Genomic DNA, 22,032 nt, shown 5'->3' on the forward strand with positions numbered 1-22,032 from the left:
CTTGCTCTCTAGTTTCATGTCTTCAGATGTTTTATGATTTCAGTCTTGAAACCAACAGGATTAATAGGCCAGTGATGTTGTAGGGGAGCAGATGGACTCTAAGGTGTCGGGCTGTTTTGGGTTATGGCTCCCACCCAGGTGCTGGACAGACCTTCAGCCAGAGACTGCTGGCACCAAGATGCTCCACAGAGAGACACAAGAAGTCTTTCCTACCTGTGAGCATCAGTCTCTACAACTCCTCCCTCAAAATATCACACACTCCAAGTCAAGTCCAGTAGCTATCGAACTGGCTTGTGCAATAAATAAGTGAAATCTGCCGCACATGCATACTGCACTTTAACAATCAGTGTCTATTCTCTGTACAGTCTCCTTAAAACACCAAATTCTTTATAAGGTTTTAGATTTATATGTCGTATAGTTCACTGTTACTTGGCTTTTATCTTACTGTTTTTGGTTTTATTTAACTGTTATTTATACCCTGTGTATATAGTGTTAAATTGTATATCTTCAAGGGTTATGGGATGTTATGTTATGTTCAAATGTTTTTTTTTTCTTGCTATTATTTACTATCTCACTTACCGCTGCTGTAACAAACACAATTTCCCTGCAGGGATTAATAAAGTATTTCTGATTCTGATTGATGCTTTAAGATGTTTTGCCAGTCTTATGTTCTGGACTTACAGAAACCCCATTTTACTTTTACTGTGTATACAGTTGAAAAGTCAAATAACCTGCAAACATCATATGCTATTATTGGATAGGATAAACATCACATGTTCTGAGATGGTTATTGTTTTTTTTTTATTAATGTAAAATCAGTACAGTAGTCGATATAGCTACATAAAAGAGCACAAGTGTGTCAAAATTGCTCCCTACCTGCGTAAGTTTAATTAGTTCACTTGCTACTGCTTATGTGAAAGCGATGATGATTAATAATCCACAAAAACAACAACAACAACAACAAAATTTGCATTGTATCGTTATTTTTATTTCATATATTTACAAACCAAAAGAAAATAGTGTCAAATAACAGGTTGCATGTTAGTTTTAAACAGTGCTCTGGGCATGTCTGCATCGGCCCTGAGAGTTGAATAGATTGCACCCATCCAATGAAAACCACAAGCCTTTTTTTTGTTGTTTTGTTTTTTTAAATGGACCTCCACAGCAGCGTTTGATGTGAATCTGCTCTCTCCTCAGTGCACGGCTGACTGAATCTTTTCACAGTACCCCTTTATTATACAGTTATTGATGAGCTGATTTCTAGACCTCTCTCCGCGGTCACAGCGGTGAAATCCAGAAGTCCACTGGCGAGAAATGACCACTGGTGTAAACAAACCCATCAACCCAAATGTGCCGACGTTAGGCTGCTTACCCAACTGTGCAATCTGGACGAATTATAGACGCGTGATGTGTTTGGTACCTTTTTCTGGAAAGAACCTAATGTACTTTTAATGGAGGGTGCAGGATATATGTACACGTTATCGCTGCCGTGAAAGTGTTTTTCTTTCCTAGCAGGAAGCCCCTCGTCCAAAGAAAGCATCACTCTGCACGTTAAAAACACCGGGGAATCACGAGGGAATCACTTTGCACAGTAACTCTACACTATAATGATCACTGTAACCACTGCAAAGGCATCCGGGAATTATCTCAATCACTTCAAATCGACACCTGGGAATGGTGGGTGGGGGGTGGCATCACTCGGGAGGATTATTCGTTAAATTATCTGGTTGGATTACAGCGCTCAAATCATCTCTAGTCTTTTTAATTCTTTTTAATTATTAACAAATGTACAGTCATTTCATTTTCAGTTTCATTACACGTTAATAATTCATTAACTCGTTAATTTAAATCCTGTACAGAAACAGAGGTGCTTGTTTGATGAAGTGCCAAAGAATTATCGCGAACTTGGGAGAGTCACACCGTTTTAAAACTATAATCTTAAGTTCTTAGCTGAATCATAGCAACGTCGTTACCTTCTGATGAGACCTAAAATAATCATTTAAAAGTCTTATTGCAAAGGCACTGTTTACACCCGTGAAGTGGATTGATAGATCTGACCATGAGGCTAAACAGCATTGTAAAAACATGAAGAACGGCAGTGCTATTTTCTTTTTTTTAAGGAATGCTGTTAAAAAATAAACCATGAAGGAGGTGTGGCAACCGTTGACGAACTAACGCAGAGATGTTCTCAGTGGTGCGTTCAGTGATTTCCAGACAGAAGAGAGTGTGTTTGTGTGTGTGTGTGGTTTCTGTTGTTTTTTTCCTGCCTCCTCCGTGTTGTTTTGTCATCCACACACCTTCTACTCGAAGGAGAACAGTGTCGACGGTCACACTCCTGTCTGACCTGTTGCTTTCACACTCTTTCACTTCTCTGCCTGTCGCCGACTGACGCACACAAGAGTGACCGCTCTCTGGCTTCAGTGCTTCTGATGGACCGCGCCGCTACCTCGTCACATGACGGAGCACTGCTCTGCCGCCGCGGCACCTGCGGCGCCTCCTCCGAGATTGAGGGACTCCATGTCGAAGTTAAAGCCCGGAGGCTGGCGGGGGGGGAAGAAGAGACGGAAGAATGCTGTCATGTTTATGATACGGCTGGGTGAAAGGACATCAACATCTCTGGGCGTATTCGGCAATCATGAGGATTAAGATTAGTTTTGCACCAATATGATGAAGTATCTTTGTTTGTCAGGTATTTATAATTAATATCATTTCATATCTGGTCATTCATTTATACATTTTAAATGACTATGATGTATTTTCCTGCAGTCTAAGCCATCTAATGCACCATACCTCCCTCACAGAGTAACACTTTTAAGCATTTGAAAACTCATTGGCTGTAATGAATGGCAAAAAATACAGTTACACTTCTTTAGATACACCTGTACAATCTAACGCAATCAAATACTACTGTTCTGTGTCTGTAGGCAAAAAAGGTGCATGGATTTGCTGTAATTCAACTATTTTACTGTACTTTGTGGAGCCCCTGTAGTGTGAGAGTTTTACATTATATTGTGACAGACATAAAATCCAGCCCTGAGATGTCAAAATATGTTCTTCCACTTTCAAGATATGAGTGAAACAGATGTGTATATATATCTGTATACACTGCACATCCACTGTTTCTTACTGAAAACTTACCGCATCACCTGCCAGCTCTTTGGGTGGTTGGCCGAGGTCTTGCAGCTGTAAGCAAAAGTGTTAAGAATCTGTGAGTTTCACTGTGAACAGGCTAAGGCACATGAAAGTAAAAAATATAAGAGTTTATAAGCTTTGCTGTCCGAAGAGAAAGACATCGTGACAAACCTACAAACAGATAGACTCCAATCAATTCATCAACTGTTCAACAACCAAGAGTGTGTCTACCTTTTGCATCAGGTCCATGATGCTCTCAAACGTGCTCTCTTTGTCTCCTACCCCCTGTTCCTCCCTCTCAAAGTGGTTACAGATGTCTCCCATGATTTTGGCCTGGTTCTCATAGCGCTGGTAGTCCTCCGGGCTGAGAGTCGGCTTGTTGGCATCCAGCCATTCTGGGTACTGTGAGAGTGAGTGACATTTATGAGCGACACTTGGTAGCAGAGCTGGAGAGTACAGTCAGTGCTCGTAAAAAACAGATGCAAACCTTAGTAGTGATCTCTTTGAGAGATGGATAAAGCACTTCCTTAGAGAGAAGGTTCTGCATGATGGACTGCATGATGGGCAGTATGTTTCCGTCTTCACCGCCCGCTTCGCCGCCCTCTTCCAATCCCAGGCCTTCTAGAGCCTTGACAAGGTCGTCCCCAGCTAGTCCTGAGGTCTGTAAGGCCACAAAACAGACAGACAGTCTGTAACCTCTTCAAGGTTTCACGACAACTGAATAAGTCTGATTTTACCGACCTGCAGGTTGTCTGCATTTTTGGCCAGGCCACGGAGAGTTTCTTTAAGACAGGACGTGAATTCTTGTTGGGATTCTGTGTCGGTGCCTACATGGAAAACACAGATAACATTTAGGCTGCAGGAAACAGCGAGCAAGCAGAGGAACACGTCAAAATCACAGATAATGCAAAATTGTAGCGCTTACCAACTTTGCCTGCAGCCTCTGACAGTTTTTGGAAGTGCTGCAGTAACTCCGGCTCCTCGTGGGCCAGCTCAGTCATGGCCTTCTCCCACTCCTCCTTGGCTTGGGCAGCCATGTCACCCTCGAAGAGTGTCTCGAAGAGTTTGCAGTCTTCAAGCAGTGGTGGCTAAACAGGCACAGAGAAAACATTTTAAAGTACCGTCTCTAGACACCTCGGGAGAGAGGGTGAATTGTTTTAAATTGTATCGATTGTAAACTCTTTGCTATAACAACTTTAAAATGTAGAGGCTGTTGCGAACAGTCTGCTAGACGAGTCAAGGAGTTAAGAGTTAAGTTAAGAATTTGGCTCTTTGGCCACAGAAACTGGGAAAGTACTTTTTGGCAGGCAGTGAACCTTTGGGGTTGGGTCTGAAAAGGATTTGCATGTTACACAATCAACAACCAGCTCATGCAAACATGTCAAAATAAAATAAAATCAAGGATTAATTACAAAAGAGAAACAAAAGCTTTATCTTTCACTGTTTTTTATCTCTTTAACCAAACTACGTATACATCTTGCTTGATGTACAACTGCTGGCAGACTCAAAAAAATAAACCTATAATACTATACATACTCAAATGTATAGATTTGTATTGTTGGTTTCCTTCATATTGACCTAAATCAAATGAACAATAGTGGCTACAAAATAAAACAGCGAAGAGGCATCACCCCAAACACAAACAACAACAAACTGACCTTCTCTGCACCACTGCTGGCCGAGGAGGAAGCAGCTGCAGGTTCAGCGGCTGGAGGAGCCGACGCCTTGTCGAAGTCATCCAGCGCACCTGAAAGAAAGTGATAACATTGGAACCACGGCAGAAAGAGTTTTAAAGAGTTTTAAAAGGAGTAATTCAACAACACAACCACTGATTCCACTAAAAACGCGCAGACCAGCTGTTGCAGCACATTGTCACCGTGTCCAAAACAGTAAACCGCCTACGTCTTGTGTTTTCCCTTCCTGATAATATTGTGTAATGTGTCGTCACTGGAGAGCAATCCATGGACAATGTAGAGCTGTGAATTATAATAATGACTCTTAGCTTTAATATTTTGACTTAAGACGGAACTACAGCTCTGAGTTTGATTTAATACGTTAACAGATATTAAAACTGATTACATTTGAAGAGATTTTATAAAATAAAGGCATGAAATAATAAAAACACTTTTCCCTGTGTTATAATAAAGTGTTCATTCAACTATGTAATTTTGAGAGGCTGTACTTTGTGCTGCTGTGTTATACTGATATAACAAAGCAAATACCCAACACCACAAACTACACTAGACAAACTAGTTCCTTTCTGTCACTCAGCTTGAAGAGTGACAGGAATGTAAGGAGAGACAGAGAGTGACATGCGGGAAAGAGCCACAGGTCTCTGATTCGAATCCTGGGCCGCCGCAGCAAGGACTGAGCCTTCGTACATGGTGGCGGATGCTCTACCAACTGAGCTAAACGACACCTCCTTTATACATGCACTTTAACCCTCATAGACATGCAAATGTGGAGAGAGATGGTGGAGTGATGGGCAGCCATGCAGAGCAGCGCCCTGCGAGCAGTTGGGCGGTTCAGTGTCTTGCTCAAGGGCACCTCGGCAGTGCCCAGGAGCTACCAATCCACCTTGCATACTTTGGTCCATGGATTTGAACCGGCCACCCTCTAATTCCCAAGCCAAGTCCCTACAGACTGAGCTACAGACTGAGCTACTGACTGAGCTACTGACTGAGCTACTGACTGAGCTACTGACTGAGCTACTGACTGAGCTACTGACTGAGCTACTGCCGCCCTTTAAAGTTGAATCAACAACTTTTCACAGTTTCAACACATAAATGTAACATCATAACCTCGATAAAGGTCAGAAATGTTGCAGGGCATAAGTAGGTAGGTAGGTAGGTAGATACATAGATACATAGCTAGATAGATAGGTAGGTAGGTAGGTAGGTAGGTAGGTAGGTAGATACATACATACATACATACATACATACATACATACATACATACATACATACATACGTAGGTAGGTAGGTAGGTAGATAGATACATAGATACATAGGTAGGTAGGTAGGTAGGTAGATACATACATACATACATACATACATACATACATACATAGGTAAGTAGGTAGATAGATACGTAGGTAGGTAGGTAGGTAGGTAGGTAGATAGATACATGGATACATAGGTAGGTAGGTAGGTAGGTAGGTAGGTAGGTAGGTACATAGGTAGGTAGGTAGGTAGGTAGGTAGGTAGGTACGTACATACATACATACATACATACATACATACATACATAGGTAGATACGTAGGTAGGTAGATACGTAGGTAGGTAGGTAGGTAGGTAGATACATACATAGGTAACTTTTCACACAGTTTCAACACATAAATGTAACATCATAACCTCGATAAAGGTCAGAAATGTTGCAGGGCTGCATTCATTCATAAACTGAGCAGCTTAATGTGTGCAGATGAGCCGTGCGGCGTTCACGGACACTTGTTTACAGCAACTACACACACACACACACACACACACACACACACACACACAAAGAGATATAACTCATGAACGAGTGATAAAGGTGAGTGAATAAACAGGACTATGAGTGATCGTCAGGTTTTCATTAAATGTGACACAGACTGACACATCTGCAGCAGAGTTAGCGTCGCATTACCGACAGTGACAGGCTGCGTGTGGTTGTTTTCGGTTGATTGTTTTGAGCCAGCAGCACCGACTCAGCACCGACTCATCACCGACTGTCAGCGGGAACTCCAGCTACAAAGCGAGCGAGAGAGCGCACCGAGGCTAACCCGTGACAGAGAGACAGCAGGCGGGGAGAGCGGGGATCGAACCTCCGCCTCTGACCACCGAGAGCAGCGGGTCAGACTGAAACGTGTCTTACTGTCCAGCAGCTCGTCCAGCTCCGCGTCGTGTCCGCCGGACTGCTCTGCTGATCCCGACGCCATGTTGACACCTTCACTGTGCTGCTGCAGGGCTCCGACAGATGACGTCTCTGTCTGTCTGCGGAGAATGTCGCGGACTCTATGACGCCACGCCTGCAGGCTGGATCTGAGGTGTAGCGCCACCGTGTGGCCGCGTGGAGAACAACAACTCCAGGTATATAGATAGATAGATAGATAGATAGATAGATAGATAGATAGATAGATAGATAGATAGATAGATAGATAGTACAGCATAAGACATCAGAGGCTCCTGAACACTTTCTTCCTTCCTCACCATTGACCTTTGACTTCAGAAATTTCTCCACAACAGGTAGGTATATACATAGGCAGGTATGGGTGTTGGCATTGAGGTCCTTGAGTTTGGCTTTGGTTGGGAACAGTAGGTGCCAGTTTATCTCAACACTGTGGTGTCCAGGGTCGAAGAGACCTGTTGCTGCCTTCCTATAGACATAATAGATAGTTTGTTGTTGACGTTCCAATCTACGTAAACAGACATCTGTGTCTCCAGACTAGAATATTCTGACAATACACCTCCATGAATAAAAACATTCTCTTTGACTAATTCTGGGCGTGTAGTATTTGTGGTGGTATCTTTGCGTTTAAAGTCGATCCACCAGCATGAGTTGGGCAGAATGTGAGACCGACTCAGGCACTTCTGATGAACTTTGAGAGTGTCTCTAATTCTGCTTGGCCAAGCGTCAATAAATAATACAGCATAAGACATCAGAGGAACACTTTCTTCCTTCCTCACCATTGACCTTTGACTTCAGCAATTTCTTCACAACAGGTATATACATAGACAGGTAGGTAGGTAGTGTTAGGGAATTTTCTATCCTTGGGTTACACGAGGTCACGTTTGGGCCTATTAGTTGTTTGGCTTTGGTTGGGAACAGTAGGTGCCAGTCTATCTCAACACTGTGGTGGCCAGGGTCGAAGAGACCTATTGCTGCCTTCTTAGACATAATAGATAGCTTACCGTAGACGTTCCAATCTGCGTAAACAGACATCTGTGTCTCCAGACTAGAATATGTTGACAATAACACCTCCATGAATAAAAACATTCTCTTTGACTAATTCTGGGCGTGTAGTATTTGTGGTGTTATCTTTAGGTTTAAAGTCGATCCACCAGGATGAGTTGGGCAGAATGTGAGACCGACTCAGGCACTTCTGATGAACTTTGAGAGTGTCTCTAATTCTCCTTGGCCAAGTATCAATAAATAATACAGCATAAGACATCAGAGGAACACTTTCTTCCTTCCTCACCATTGACCTTTGATTTCAGCAATTTCTCCACAACAGGTAGGTAGGTAGTGTTAGGGAATTTTCTATCCTTGGGTTACACAAGGTCACGTTTGGGCCTATTAGTTGTTTGGCTTTGGTTGAGAACAGTAGGTGCCAGTCTATCTCAACACTGTGGTGGCCAGGGTCGAAGAGACCTGTTGCTGCCTTCCTAGACATAATAGATAGTTTGCAGTTGACGTTCCAATCTACGTAAACAGACATCTGTGTCTCCAGACTAGAATATTCCGACAATAACACCTCCATGAATAAAAACATTCTCTTTGACTAATTCTGGGCGTGTAGTATTTGTGGTGTTATTTTGGGGTTTACAGTCGATCCACCAGGATGAATTGGGCAGAATGTGAGACCGACTCAGGCACTTCTGATGAACTTTGAGAGTGTCTCTAATTCTGCTTGGCCAAGCATCAATAAATAATACAGCATAAGACATCAGAGGAACACTTTCTTCCTTCCTCACCATTGACCTTTTACTTCAGAAATTTCTCCACAACAGGTAGGTATATACATAGGTAGGTAGGTAGGTAGGTAGTGTTAGGGAATTTTCTATCCTTGGGTTACACAAGTCACATGTGGGTCTATTAGTTGTTTGGCTTTGGTTGAGAACAGTAGGTGCCAGTTTATCTCAACACTGTGGTGGCCAGGGTCGAAGAGACCTATTGCTGCTTTCATAGACATAATAGATAGTTCCAATCTGTGTAAACAGACATCTGTGTCTCCAGACTAGAATATGTTCACAATAACACCTGCATGGGTAAAAACATTCTCTTTGACTAATTCTGGCCGTGTAGTATTTGTGGTGACTAATTCTGGCCGTGTAGTATTTGTGGTGTTATCTTGGGGTTTAATGTCGATCCACCAGGATGAGTTGGGCAGAATGTGAGACTGATTCAGGCACTTCTGATGAACTTTGAGAGTGTCTCTAATTCTGCTTGGCCAAGCGTCAATAAATAATACAGCATAAGACATCAGAGGCTCCTGAATACTTTCTTCTTTCCTGACCTCACCATTGACCTTTGACTTCAGGAATTTCTCCACAACAGGTAGGTATATACATAGGCAGGTAGGTAGGTAGGTAGGTAGGTAGGTAGGTAGGTAGGTAGGTAGATACATACATACGTAGGTAGGTAGGTAGGTAGGTAGGTAGGTAGGTAGGTAGGTAGGTAGGTAGGTAGGTAGGTAGATACATACATACATACATACATACATACATAGATAGGTAGGTAGGTAGGTTGGTAGAAAATATACATATTGACTCTTGTGCAATAACTTGTGCAAATGTGCATAGTGAAACTTAATTGTAGAGCGTGCAATTATGAAATGAATTGTTACAGGAGGAGTCTCCTCTATAGAGGGGAGTCATTACACAGAGAAACAGCAGTTTCCTGTAACGGTCCTTTCTACAGTGGAGCTGCAAGAGTCTCTGACTGAAACCGCTCTGTTGTTTGAGCAGGAGGTCATGTAGTGGATGAGAGTTATTGTCCATGATACTGAGAAGTTTGTGGAGATGACTAAAAATGACTTCATCCAGCTGCTGACTCATTCATTTTTAAGTTTAGGGTTGTTATTTTTTGCCATTTCTGCTCAGTCGCGTCTAATTTAGCCAATTCTTTACGGCTGGGTAAAACTCAGCATCAGTAATACTTTTATTTAACTTTTTTACCATTATAAAAAAAGTGCTATACAAATAAATAATGTTCAGTTTCTCTTTTGCAGAAGTGGAATGTGACAAATTCTGTACTCATGCACATGTTTGATGCAATAATTCTACATTTGTTAGTTTCTTCATACCAAACATACTGGATGATTCAAACATGATGAAATGATGAGTGCATTGTCCTGATAATAGTTGCATAATTTGTACATTACATAATTGTTACATTTACAATTTTAACATTTTCAACATTGTTTGTCATATTAGTGCTGCTTTTATTACTTTATTTATACTTTACTTTATACTTTATTCATCTCTACTTTTTTAAACAAATTTAATATCTGAGTGGTGGAATGAACATTTACTCACACACTGAGTACACTTAGCTTTGATACTCGTACTTTACTTGAGCATCTTTAAACTTTAGTTACTAGTTTCTTTGCACATTCAGATTATTAATACAAAATATAACCAACTACTAAATTATGATGTACAGTGTTATTATAAAGAAACACTGATAGAGAGCTTTTGTCAGCTAAAATGAATCTAACACATAAGACATCAATTTTTATAATTCAGTAACATTTCATACATGAAATATCTGAAGCAGGCCACGTTTTACTGATATTTTAAGTGTTTTTTAATAATAATACTTTTGTGCTTTTAGACAAAACTCCCACCTGTATCATAATACCTTTACACTGTGATATTACATCACTAAAGTAAAAGTTTAGAAAACTTCTTCCACCACTGCAAAACACACGCACTAGATTTCTATAGCGGAATGAAATGTGAGCAATTCAAGGGAAATGAACTTATCTTGTAGGAATGTGCATGTGATAGCAGTTCTCTGTGTCTTTCTGTTTCTCAGACTTTTCAGGAAACGCGTCAATTTCGTCTCCTGGTAAACATGAGGTGGTCGTCAGGGGTTACAGCTGCCTAGCAACGGACACAAATATGGTGTAATCTGTGAGCGCGATGGTTCAGACAGGGGCATCGCAATGACAAATATTTAATATTAGGGGACTGTGTCGATAGTAATGGTGATGGAGATGTAATCAAACAAAGATGACGATATTTCTTTACTAAAATGACTCGATGGGGGGTTTCCAGAACGGAACCAGTCAGTTCAAAGTTATCATTATTATTTTTTTGCAGTTATTATTAACAAACCTCTCTTTATATTTTAAGATTTAAGTATAAGTTTAGATTTTCATGAACCAGCCATTAGTTATAACACATATTTATTCAGCCGCAATGTCTCCAATCGCACTTAATGTAAAAATAAAAAAGTATTTTTCACGTTTATTTCCATTAACATAGATCAACACAACTGAATCTTTAGTTCATTCATAAATTAAGAAATAAATAAACTCAGCTTCAGAATTCTTCTTTTTTCCTGATGTGAATGTATAAAACTGATCGAGAAATGCCATTTTAAAGGAGGGTAAAGTTGCAGCATTTGCAATGGGTGTGTCACGCGGCAGTGGAGTCCCGGGTTGCAGGAGGAGGTGGTGGAGGAGGAGGAGGTGCAGAGTTCATACAGATGTGAATAACGGTGCAGACATTCGATGCCTAATTTGGTTTGCTGGGCGGGGGAGCCGCTCCTCCTCTGAGCTGCACCAAGTTAAGTCCGAGAGCTGAAGGAGTTTCCAATCTACGATTGTCTGGATGTCCTGCAGAACAGACACCATCCACAGCCAAGAAACACCAGAAAGAGAGAGAGAGGTAACCGACTTTTACATCCAGCTGACTTTATGCGGTGATTTTTTATTTATTTTATTTTTTTTGCGGGTGAATGTTGCTGGAAAAAACACTTTGGCTTGCAACTTGTTGCATCTTGCGTGTTTCATGGCAACAATGTGATCATGTCAGCAGATCAGCAGCTAGGGTGTTTTTATTTATTTATTTATTCATGTATTTTGCATGTTTGAAGAAATGTTCACAGTTTTTAGAAAGAAGATGAGCTTTTATTTTGAAATAATGTTCACAGTTTTTAGAAAGAAGATGAGCTTTTATTTTGAAATTGTGTTTTTTAAAAGAGTGTAGAATGGGATGAAAACGTATAAATTAACGTCTAAGATGCTCTTTTGTGAGTTTAAAGCAACTTTTATATATTTTTTCTAGCATTTTATATCATAGTGTTTTTTTATTGTGGGTGATTTATAGACATTTAGTAATTGCGTTATGTTTTTTTAAAAAAAGAAGAAATTTGTAGTTTTTGGACACATATTTGTGTGTTTTGTGTCTGTTTTACTGTGGTAGTGTGGTGTGTGTGTGTGTGTGTGTGTGTGTGTGTGTGTGTGTGTGTGTGTGTGTGGTGGGAGTAGGGCGCGGCAGGCGGCACACCCACCTTCACTGTCAATGAATGAACCTCTGCAGGAACACACAGCTGTCACACTGTTTTTACAGGGACTTTTACTTTTTATAGTTTTGTGGCACATGCCTGAATTGTGTTGACCGACAAGGTCCTCGTTGTTCTGTGTTTAAATGCTGGATCTGTATCCAAGCTTCTTTTTTTTTCTTTTTTTTTTTTGCTGAGTAGGTGTGGCATGCCTTGAACAAAAAAAGTGATGACCCCTGGAAAAATAATCAAAGTGTGTTTTGTTAGAGAGATTTTGCTCAACATGTTGTTTTAGATTGTTCTCCAGCTGAACACGAGAGGCGATCTGTGCTGAAAATGCCTGAAAAGGTCAAATGTGAGGATGCATTTCACACACAACAACAGTTGCACACTAATATACTAATATTAAGCACAGTTCGCGCCTGTAAGTGGATTATGGGTGAAATCGAGTTAGTGATGTTGTGTCATGACAACCAAACAAGCAAATGCACATGACCTCTGCCTGCCTAAAGGCAAACACTTGTTTCCTGAACCTCTCGATGTGTGTGTGTGTGTGCAGGATACACTTCACAATTGTTTGCATGAAAAATGACTGTGCAGGGGAGCATGACGGTGTCACATCCTTTTTTTAGGTCCTGTTACGTCAACTTATTTTCAGCACTTCTTCCATTTTGGGGACGAGCCCTCCTGTTTGAGTGATCCTGTCGTGTTTTCCATGCTGTGGAAAGACATTTTTCCACACTTCTCACTCTTTGTGTGTGTGTGTTTCATTTCTCTGCCATTTTCCTCTCCCATTTCTTTCCTGACTTGATTCCATAAGCAGCAAAGTAAGTAACGGCGGCGGGAGTGGCGGCATTGATTTTTCCATTACGACCCTCTGTATACGTTTATTTTGAGTGGTTTACATGAAGCATAATTGGTACCCTGACTTTAAAGCTGGAGTGGGAGTATCGAGCTGGGAGCGGGAGAAAGAGAGAGAGAGAGGACAACTGATGGAAAAAGGGAGGGAGTAGCCGCCAAATGAGAGTATGAGTAAGGAAAGAAGAAAAAAAAAGGAGAGAGAGAGAGAGAGAGAGGAGAGGAAAGAAGTTGGCAAATATGACAAAGTTACCAGTTGTTCAGCAGCAGCCAGACTGCAACACATCTGGAACACATCAGTAAGTTGGAAAATCTTACAAGAAATAAAGGAAGAGAGGGGGGCTCCGGGTTGGAGGAGTGGTGAAAGAGAGAGGCCTGGCGGTGACTCACTCCTGTGCTATTCCACTCCATCACTGTGTTTAAACTATGTGTCCTTCTGCGGCCGAGGCGCAGGGCTTCCCCCGTGTTCCTCCCTCTTTACTTTTTTTTTTACTCCAAGTGAGTCATCCCTGCTCCAGCACAGATTTAGGGGTCTCTTTTTCCATTTCTGTCTCCTTTTGTGCTCAACTTTCTACTCATACCTCGCTACCAGTTCAGCTTCTCGCCTCCAGAGCCTCCACTGTTTCATAGGTGTTTAATGGGACTAATGTAAACAGGCCCTTTCTCCTTGTTTATAACTGTCTCTCTGTGTAAACTGGGAACATGGATGGCAGCTGTTGTGCAGCCAAGGAGGGATGGGATGGGATGGGAGTGAGGGAGGGACGACAGCCAGTGTGGTCGTGAACTGTGAAAAAGTCCATCTTATCTTCTTTATTGCCTTTGTGTGTGTGTGTGTGTGGCTTGAAATGTTTCCCTGAATGCAGATCAGATGGTTTCCAGACTTTCCTTGAATTTATTGACAGAAAACATTCGGCGGCATCAATATCAAAGTTCCCATTATTATTAGTCCATTGTGGAGGAGGAAGGGGATGATAGCAGCCTCATTACATCACTGCAAAATGCAGCTGCCCTGCAGGTTGCAGTTTGAGTCATTTGTGTTAACTGGAAAAAACCCTTTAGTGCCATGGTTACAGCTAAACGCAACCATTTCACACCTGAGCTCATGTTTCTACATGACATCACTCATCAGTTTCAGAAATAGCCGTCACCGAAACTGAAATTGGGTGTGGAACTTTTAGAAGAATAATTTGGAATTTAAAAAAATTCTAATTTTGAGGGTGTAGGTGAAGTTAAAAGGAGTAACCAACAACGCTACATGTTATCAAGGAAAGCCAAATAAATGTCAAATAACTGACTAGATGATCACAAACTATTTGGATAACGCGGTTTGAAAAAGTTATTTATCAAGCAAAAATGTTTGGTTTCAGCTTTTCAAATGCCAATTTGCCAATTTGAAGATGTAACTTTCAAGTTTTGCAAATTTTGTGGCCAATTTTTTAAGATTTTTGGACATTTTTAATCTTTTTTTTTCATATATATATAAGCCCACACATTTATTCTCTTAAAAATAAAAAGTTAAAGATATGAAACACACGTAATAAAACACACATTTACTCAACCAAATAGACTCTTTGTATGTTTTTTGCTGCTACAGCCTTACTTGGTCTGGTATGACCAACCTTAACTTACTGAGGCTTGCTTGAGAGTAATTGCTGAAGTGTAGGAAATCACTCCCTGAAGAAGAGCTCGAAAAGACAATTGAGGGAAACTTCTCCTTCGATAAAGTATAAAACCTACACGAGTGAAGGTTCCAATAGTAATTCCTACATCATGCTATCTTTAAAGTCTCTGAAAACTGCAACTGTAACATGAAATATTCCTGACTAAAAGTTAGGTTTGTAATAAAACATCTCTAGGTATTATTTATTAATAATTTTCTTTAACAAAGATCAGGAATGAGCAGCCAGCTGCACTACATTCGAGGCGGTGTTAGGATTACGGATTTGTTTGCGGTGTAGATAGGGTCGTTGGGAGTGGAACAAGTGAAGAGGTCCATGTTTAGAGCACGATGACAGACACACTGTAAGGGTCGCGCCACCACGCCCGTCACTGAGGACATGGGCATGGAGGAATGTCAGACTGAAACAGTCTGCACTCAGCGCAGGAATGTTGTTGAGAAAGCAGTCTGGAGTTTAATACGAGGCATAAAACTACCAGAAAAAAAGAGGAATGAGTGTTCAGCAGATGATTCGACCAGATGTAAATGTAACGTGACCACAGTAGAGTCATTATTTGTGGTTTGAAATTGTGTTTTCATGGTCTTACTTGTTGTTTCAACCATTCATAAAAGCACAATAACATCATTGTGTGTCTCAGAAAATGGTGTGTAGGAGTACATAGCCTGTTTATGCAGGTTTCCAAGCTGTTGCCCTCATGTGGTCGTATCTTGTACTTCATCTAGGCGTCATATAAAATGACATAAAACACTTAAAAATCTTGCTTACTAATCTCTTTTCGATATCCTTTCTTCTTACAGTTTCTCCACCTTCTCTGAGTTGCTGATCTGAGGAAGTGATTCCCAAAATTCACAAGAGCTTCAGCTTCTCTCATCACCTACACCTACATCTCGCATCATGGCTATAGTCGTCCACTCCAGCCCCCTCCTATGGACACGGCTGGCAGCCATGGTGTTCGCCTGCGTGGCCTTCTCCGTGGCCGTGCATGGTGCCCAACTCACACACGGCACCGTAGACTGGTGCATCTTCTGCTGGGCCTTCAGTTTTGCCGGGACTCTTCTCGTCATCCTGATTGAGCTGTTCGGCCTCCAGACCAGAGCCCCGGTTTCCTGGAAGAACTTCCCCATCACCTTCGCCTGCTACGCCGCCCTGCTCTGCCTGTCCGCCTCTATCATCTTCCCCATCTACTACCTCAAGGGCTCTGCATCCCAAAATAAAGTCCAGAACTACCGCATCGTGTCAACCGTCTTCTCCTGCTTGGCTACCATCGCCTACATGAGTGAGGTGAGCATCAGCAAGGCACGTCCAGGAGAGGTGGCCGGCTACATGGCCACAGCCCCTGGCCTCCTGAAAGTCTGCGAGACCTTTGTGGCCTGCATCATCTTTGTCTTCATCAGCGACCCCGTGCTGTACGACCGTCACGAGGCATACAAGTACTGCATGGCCGTCTACTGCATCTGCTTCATCCTGTCGGCGGCCATCATCCTGCTCTGTATCGGCGAGTGCACCGGCTGCCTGCCCTTCCCGTTTGCTCGCTTCCTGTCGGCTTACGCCCTGCTGGCTGTGGTCCTTTATTTGTCAGCAACCATTATCTGGCCCATCTTCAACTTTGACCCCAAGAACGGCGGAACAAAAGACAGGCCCTCCAACTGCAGCAACGCGATAGGGCTGTGTATGTGGGATAAGGCCATGACAGTCGCTGTGTTCACAGGTGTCAACTTCATCCTATACCTGGCCGACCTGATCTACTCCACCCGCCTGGTGTTTGTCAGCGCTTGAGTGAAGAGAAAGGGTGTTAGTCCAGCAGTATGCTCCAAATAAAATTGAATTTGGCATGTTCTCAAAGGCTGAAAGGTTGAACTGATGTCAAATCCAGTGCTGTGAGAAAATGCTCTGCTCTGTTTGTTTAATGGCATTTTGCATCAGTCGGAGGAGCTTGTGGGTCATAATGGGAGCAGGCTGTAGAGTTAAACCATAACTGGTATAGATTATTGAAATCAATAAATCTAGTGCGACTCCATTTGTTGTTTGAAATTTGCTCCGGAAATTAAAAGATTTGATTTTACTGTAGTTCTGCTAGAACAACATAGTAAGAAGTAGGAAATGCCCAAAGTACTTCTGTAATGCTTGACCCAGGATGTACTGTAGATAATGTATCAGGGGCAGTGAACATGGACATGGCCTTTTAAAGAAATTAACAAGTTCAGCTGCCCAAACTGGGTTTTCTCAAACAAAAATCTTGTGGTTCTTTTGGCCCCCGCACTCACAGTTTTGCCTCTTGCAAACCTGCCAAATTTGATTTTGTGCAAAGTATACTGCCAACTCGAGGACTGTACAAGGAGAGAGAGCGAGAGGAGAGGTTGAGGTCAACAGCTATGTTTACATGTACAACAATATTCCTTCAATATAAATTACTGAGGCTTTCTGTTCATGTGTTGGAGCAAGTTAATGTCAAACCATTGCTCCCAGTGACCTGGAAAGACTCACTCATCTTGATTATGAGAGACCTGAATGTGATTGCTGGGACATGTTGATATTACCCAAGAGATCTTTTTATCAGTTTTAATGGCAGATCATCGCTCTCTGTAAACAAACACAAGATTATCTCATGTGAACTGGACGTGAGTAAGATATTAAAAAATTCTTTTCTGAACAAGACTCTAACATCCAAAATACTGTGTGCATGTAAACATAGTCTGTGATGACAAATGAAGAAAAGATAATGGCGGCTTATTGTTTTTTTTTTTGTTAGATTATTTTTTTTTGTATAATGTACATTGTCAATGCTCTGCCTTAAGTTTGTTTTTCAATTTGATTTCAGGTATAAAAAAGACAGTGTTTCTGTTTTTTAACAGCTAGAGGACAAAATGTATAAAAGTAATGAATATTAGCTGTAAGGAGCCAAGGTTAAGTTAACGGGAGGAAATATTTGAATGCTAGAAATTTGGTTAAAAGTTCAATTTCTGTTGTGTTTCCCAGCAGTATGCAGAGCAGCTAATCAGACGGCATCATTTGACTCTTTTACACGGCTCCAGTGTTTTTAAGACTTGAAGTAGTGCGACATAGCTTACGATGAATGCTAGGCTGGCTTTTTTGCTCTCGTTATGATATATATGTGTAACTGTATCCGCAAGCTACAATCAAGAATATAAATGTGGAAAGAATATATGCAAGATTGTGGATTTAAAAAAAAAACCCAAACAAGCAAAGTATGTTAAAAGTGCACTTAATATTAGTATTTCCTATGTTCCTGGTGTCTCCAAATAGAAATGCATCTAACACTCCAAACTAAATTGATCCTGTTGATTCGGTTTATTGGTTTTGTACTGCTGTAATAAATACTCAGAGAAGGAGACCCCCCCCCCCCAAAAAAAATAATAATAAGATGCTCCTCTCTCTCTAGATGTTGTTAGTGTTATATTCTGCAACTTTTTTATATCCCACTGTTCATGTTTCTATCGTGTATTCCACATCAGCGTTTCAATAAAACCATATGGTAAACAGATGTGTTTGTGTGTGGTTGTATTTCATGTTTTAGTTCTGAAGTTTTAAAGGTGCCATAATATCAACTTTTATTCATCTTTGTAGCTACAGTAGTGGAGAAGTTCCACGGCAGTTTGTCCACCACTTTGATCCAAACTGAAATATGTCAACTATTGGACATTCGTGCTCCCCAGAGGATGAACCCAACTGGCTTTGGTGATTCCCTCCAGTGCCACCATGAGGTTAACATTTTTGTTTTAAAGTAATATGCCTAGTCAACTAAGCCTTAAAACTCTGTGCAGATATTCATGGTACCCAGAGGATGAACGCCAACGACTTTGGTGATCCCCTGACCTTTTTTTTTCAGTGCAACCATGGGGTTAACATTTGGGAAACAACTATACTAACTGAAATTTTGCACAGATATTCAAGGTGCCCAGAGGATGAATCCTAATGACTTGAATGAAGGTCCAGTGTGTAGAATTTAGTGGAGAATCTAAAAGTGGTGAAGTTGCAGATTGGAACGCACTTGCAAAAAACACAAAGGTGCTATTTAGAGCCAGTGTTTGGTTTGTCCCTTCTGAGCTACTATAGAGACACGGGAGACTCTGCGAAAGCAAAAACATAACAACTCAGATAGATGTTGGACTAGACTTGCATGACCAGCAGTCCACTTTCCTCGTATCTAGTTAAATAGCTCGACTGCTACAGATCTATTTGATGGATTGGCACAATTTAACAAATTTTGGTTCCCTCCCTGACGACGTTTCCAAATGATTCCTGACTGGTGCAGCCAAAAAACTGACGTTTTTAGCACTATTTGCGTCTAATTTGCACATTTATACCTCCTTGAGGATGAATTATTGCGACTCCTTAATTATAGCTCCTTAAGTATCCTCAGGTCAACTACTTTGGTTCATGACCAAACATTCCCATTACAACAAATGTTAAACTAAAATGGTAAACAAATATTACTATTAGTTCAACATCAGCCAGCACATTGACATTGTGACGTTTTTAGCATTTAGCTCAAAACACTACTGTGCCTGGGTACGTCCTCACAGAGCTACGAACATGGCTGTCGACTCATCATTTGTTAGATATCTCAAGGCTGCAAAAAATGTAATTTAAAGTGTATTCAGTTGCATTAATTTCTACAAATAGTCCTGCTGCAAACTGGCATGGCTGATCAAGTTACAGATCATTTAAGGGTACAAAGATGGTGTGTTTAGAGTTTATACTGGCGTTGTTAGTATTGCAGATACCACTGAGAACACTCCTAGACAGACGCCACTTTGACAAAAACCACAGGCCCCCAGCACAGGAGCTAAACAAGCTTAACGGTACCTGATGAGATAAGATCTGTGACTGTCTTTATTGTGCCTTATAGCAATCAAAACGTGATTTAAATGAATTCACTTTAAGAAAAAGAGCAACGCTGATTGTTTGAAATGTAAGTAAACCGTATATACACCAGCATCTGCTGCATACACACTATTTATACTTCTCTGTTTACTTTATCTCTCACCACACTTTCCCTCCAAGACCTACAGGGGCTTCAGGATATCTCAGGCCCCCCCAGAGGAGGACTGATGGCGGCCACTGCTTCTGCTGGAGTGTAAACATTTCAATCACCTATAAATCTATGGCCAGGAAAGGCCACACAATGACATGTCATGAAGTTTATTTTCTTTAAGTTGTGGTTGTGCTCTCTTGCATGGGAACATGCCTACTACTACAATGGCAAGCTTGGAGTTAGGTTCACCATGACTCACCTTCATGACTCAGCTGCAGAGTTATCTCCGTTATTTTCAAGCGATAAGAAAAATATGAAGCTTACAAAGAAAGGTGTTTGGCTTATCCTAGGCATATGAGATATATTTAACTTGTCAAAATTAAGTCTGATATTCTTTATTACACATTTACAGTATGTATGTTTGCTGTATTTCCTTTATCTTTGTATGTACTGGAACTAGTGCCTTGTGCTTTTTTTATTTTTATACAGCTTTTACTTTGTGTACTTTCTAGTCCTTATATTTTCAGAAGAGGCTTCTTTCTTTAATTTTAATGCATTTGAATTATCATCATTTGCACGGCTTCCTAGCATCACAGTTAAACAAACCACAATGACAAAACAATGAACCAAAAGCTATAAAACTACCCCAAGAAATGTCTGTCCCGCTTTTAAAACAGGTTTTAAAAGCGGGACAGAGTTTGCAGCCTGATCTCCTCAAGGAGGTTGAATCAGTACTTTAAAAGTAGCCTTTTACACTACCTACTTGAACTTCTGCTTGAGTAAAAAAAGGTGTGTACTTTTGCCGACTCTGGGTTTGTGTTTCAGGTTGTCAAGCAGAATATGTATATAAAAAATACCGAATTGTTGCAGACTCAGGCCTGAATCTCAGCTTTTCTATGATTGACTTGTTTTCTTCTCACCCATCTCAGTGATAAATGTCTTTGGCCTCTTATATGTTACTTCTGGCTGGATTCAATCTCAGCTGGCATGAGTTAGTCTGCACAGCCTTCGGTCTGTTCTTCACCATCTCCTGGATTGGTAAGCTTTGTTACTGTTGTATACAGTGAAAAGTCCCGTGAGGAGTGGCCTTCCTACTCTCCTTAAGTAACTAAATTAATTCTTGGCCTTCCCACTCTGACCTATAAAAAGAACAAAGAGTGTAAGTCATCGGCACTACAATAGCTTGATACAATCTCAAATGAAAGAGACCTCAGTAAGAGCTCGGCCTCAAACACAGCATCGTGTTTCCACTCATTAAACGGATGTCTTGTTCTCAGCACAGCCCAGAGTCAAGTGTGTAACAACAAACACAATTGAATGACAGCACAATACATATCTGATAACGTGTGACTAATTAAAATAGACACACAGATACGGTGAGTGGTTGGAAAGATCTGACATTCCTTCAGTGCTGACGCTCATCCTCCCACAGTTACAGCTTGTAGTTTTCTTGCTTGGCTTGAGTAACAAGTAAGTCATTTTGTTGGGTTGTTTCCTAATATGCTCATATTATTTCAACACATTTGCTTCTGCTGACTCAATATTGACCTTTCACTGTGTTGTAATGTGTCGGCGACAGTACAGGATCTCATGTTATCCATGAGTTTCAAGGGGGAACATGACCAAGTTCATTCTGTGAAACAAGAAGTTGAGGTTGGGGTCATGTGAGCAAACTATTGGGATCTTCCTCTTTGCATATTGCCTAGCAAATTCACTGCAACATAAGAATTAGATCTTGACTTATAACCGCGCGTATAACCCTTCATTTTTTGTCTTGTGCAGATGAAACTAGAGGTGCTGGTAGGAGGATTACGTTTGAATAGAGCTACCAAACCTACACAGGTTTCCAGTGTTTCTACTAAGATAACTGGCTGCTGGTTGTAGCTTCAAACCTACCATACATACTGTATGTGAGAGTATTAATCTTCCAATAAAAAGCTTGGCATGAAAGTGTATAAATGTATTCCCCAAAACATCGAAATCTGTCTCTTGTGAGTACCCCAAATTTGACGCTAAACACTAAATCCCTCAAATACCCGTCCTCCTCCTCCTCCTCCTCTTTCATCCAATCCATGAACGCTGTAGACTGTTTGTCCACCACAAGTCCTATGACCATGCGGTAAATAACTCTAATGTGATTTGTCTGTGTTGTCCAT

General features: G+C 41.1%; 2 protein-coding genes across 2 annotated transcripts; one reads left to right on the forward strand and one right to left on the reverse strand.

Annotated features, from left to right (window-relative positions):
* Positions 1-966: 966 nt before the first annotated feature.
* On the reverse strand, positions 967-7,118 carry pex19 (peroxisomal biogenesis factor 19). The gene is made up of 8 exons (XM_019265869.2): positions 6,986-7,118; positions 4,791-4,879; positions 4,058-4,220; positions 3,874-3,959; positions 3,620-3,793; positions 3,364-3,534; positions 3,139-3,183; positions 967-2,540 (listed from the first exon to the last, which is right to left on the reverse strand). The coding sequence occupies exons 1-8, from the start codon at positions 7,047-7,049 to the stop codon at positions 2,451-2,453; spliced, it is 882 nt and encodes a 293-aa protein (XP_019121414.2). The 5' UTR covers positions 7,050-7,118; the 3' UTR covers positions 967-2,450.
* Positions 7,119-11,516: 4,398 nt separating this feature from the next.
* On the forward strand, positions 11,517-18,382 carry myadmb (myeloid associated differentiation marker b). The gene is made up of 2 exons (XM_010753937.3): positions 11,517-11,727; positions 15,678-18,382. The coding sequence occupies exon 2, from the start codon at positions 15,775-15,777 to the stop codon at positions 16,654-16,656; it is 882 nt and encodes a 293-aa protein (XP_010752239.1). The 5' UTR covers positions 11,517-11,727; positions 15,678-15,774; the 3' UTR covers positions 16,657-18,382.
* The last annotated feature ends 3,650 nt before the right edge of the window (positions 18,383-22,032 follow it).

The sequence above is a fragment of the Larimichthys crocea genome, chromosome II (assembly GCF_000972845.2).
Source record: "Larimichthys crocea isolate SSNF chromosome II, L_crocea_2.0, whole genome shotgun sequence".
In the NCBI taxonomy this organism is placed as follows: domain Eukaryota; kingdom Metazoa; phylum Chordata; class Actinopteri; family Sciaenidae; genus Larimichthys; species Larimichthys crocea.

Bases quoted from the DNA above. Each gene is read 5' to 3' on its own strand.
- pex19 (XM_019265869.2), bottom strand. From the start codon at position 7,049: ATGGCGTCGGGATCAGCAGAGCAGTCCGGCGGACACGACGCGGAGCTG. The intron at 4,221-4,790 runs GTCAGTTTGTTG...GTGCCTGTTTAG, and splicing joins CCAGCAGTGGTGCAGAGAAG to CCACCACTGCTTGAAGACTG. The intron at 3,535-3,619 runs GTTTGCATCTGT...TCACTCTCACAG, and splicing joins TCAAAGAGATCACTACTAAG to TACCCAGAATGGCTGGATGC.
- myadmb (XM_010753937.3), top strand. From the start codon at position 15,775: ATGGCTATAGTCGTCCACTCCAGCCCCCTCCTATGGACACGGCTGGCA.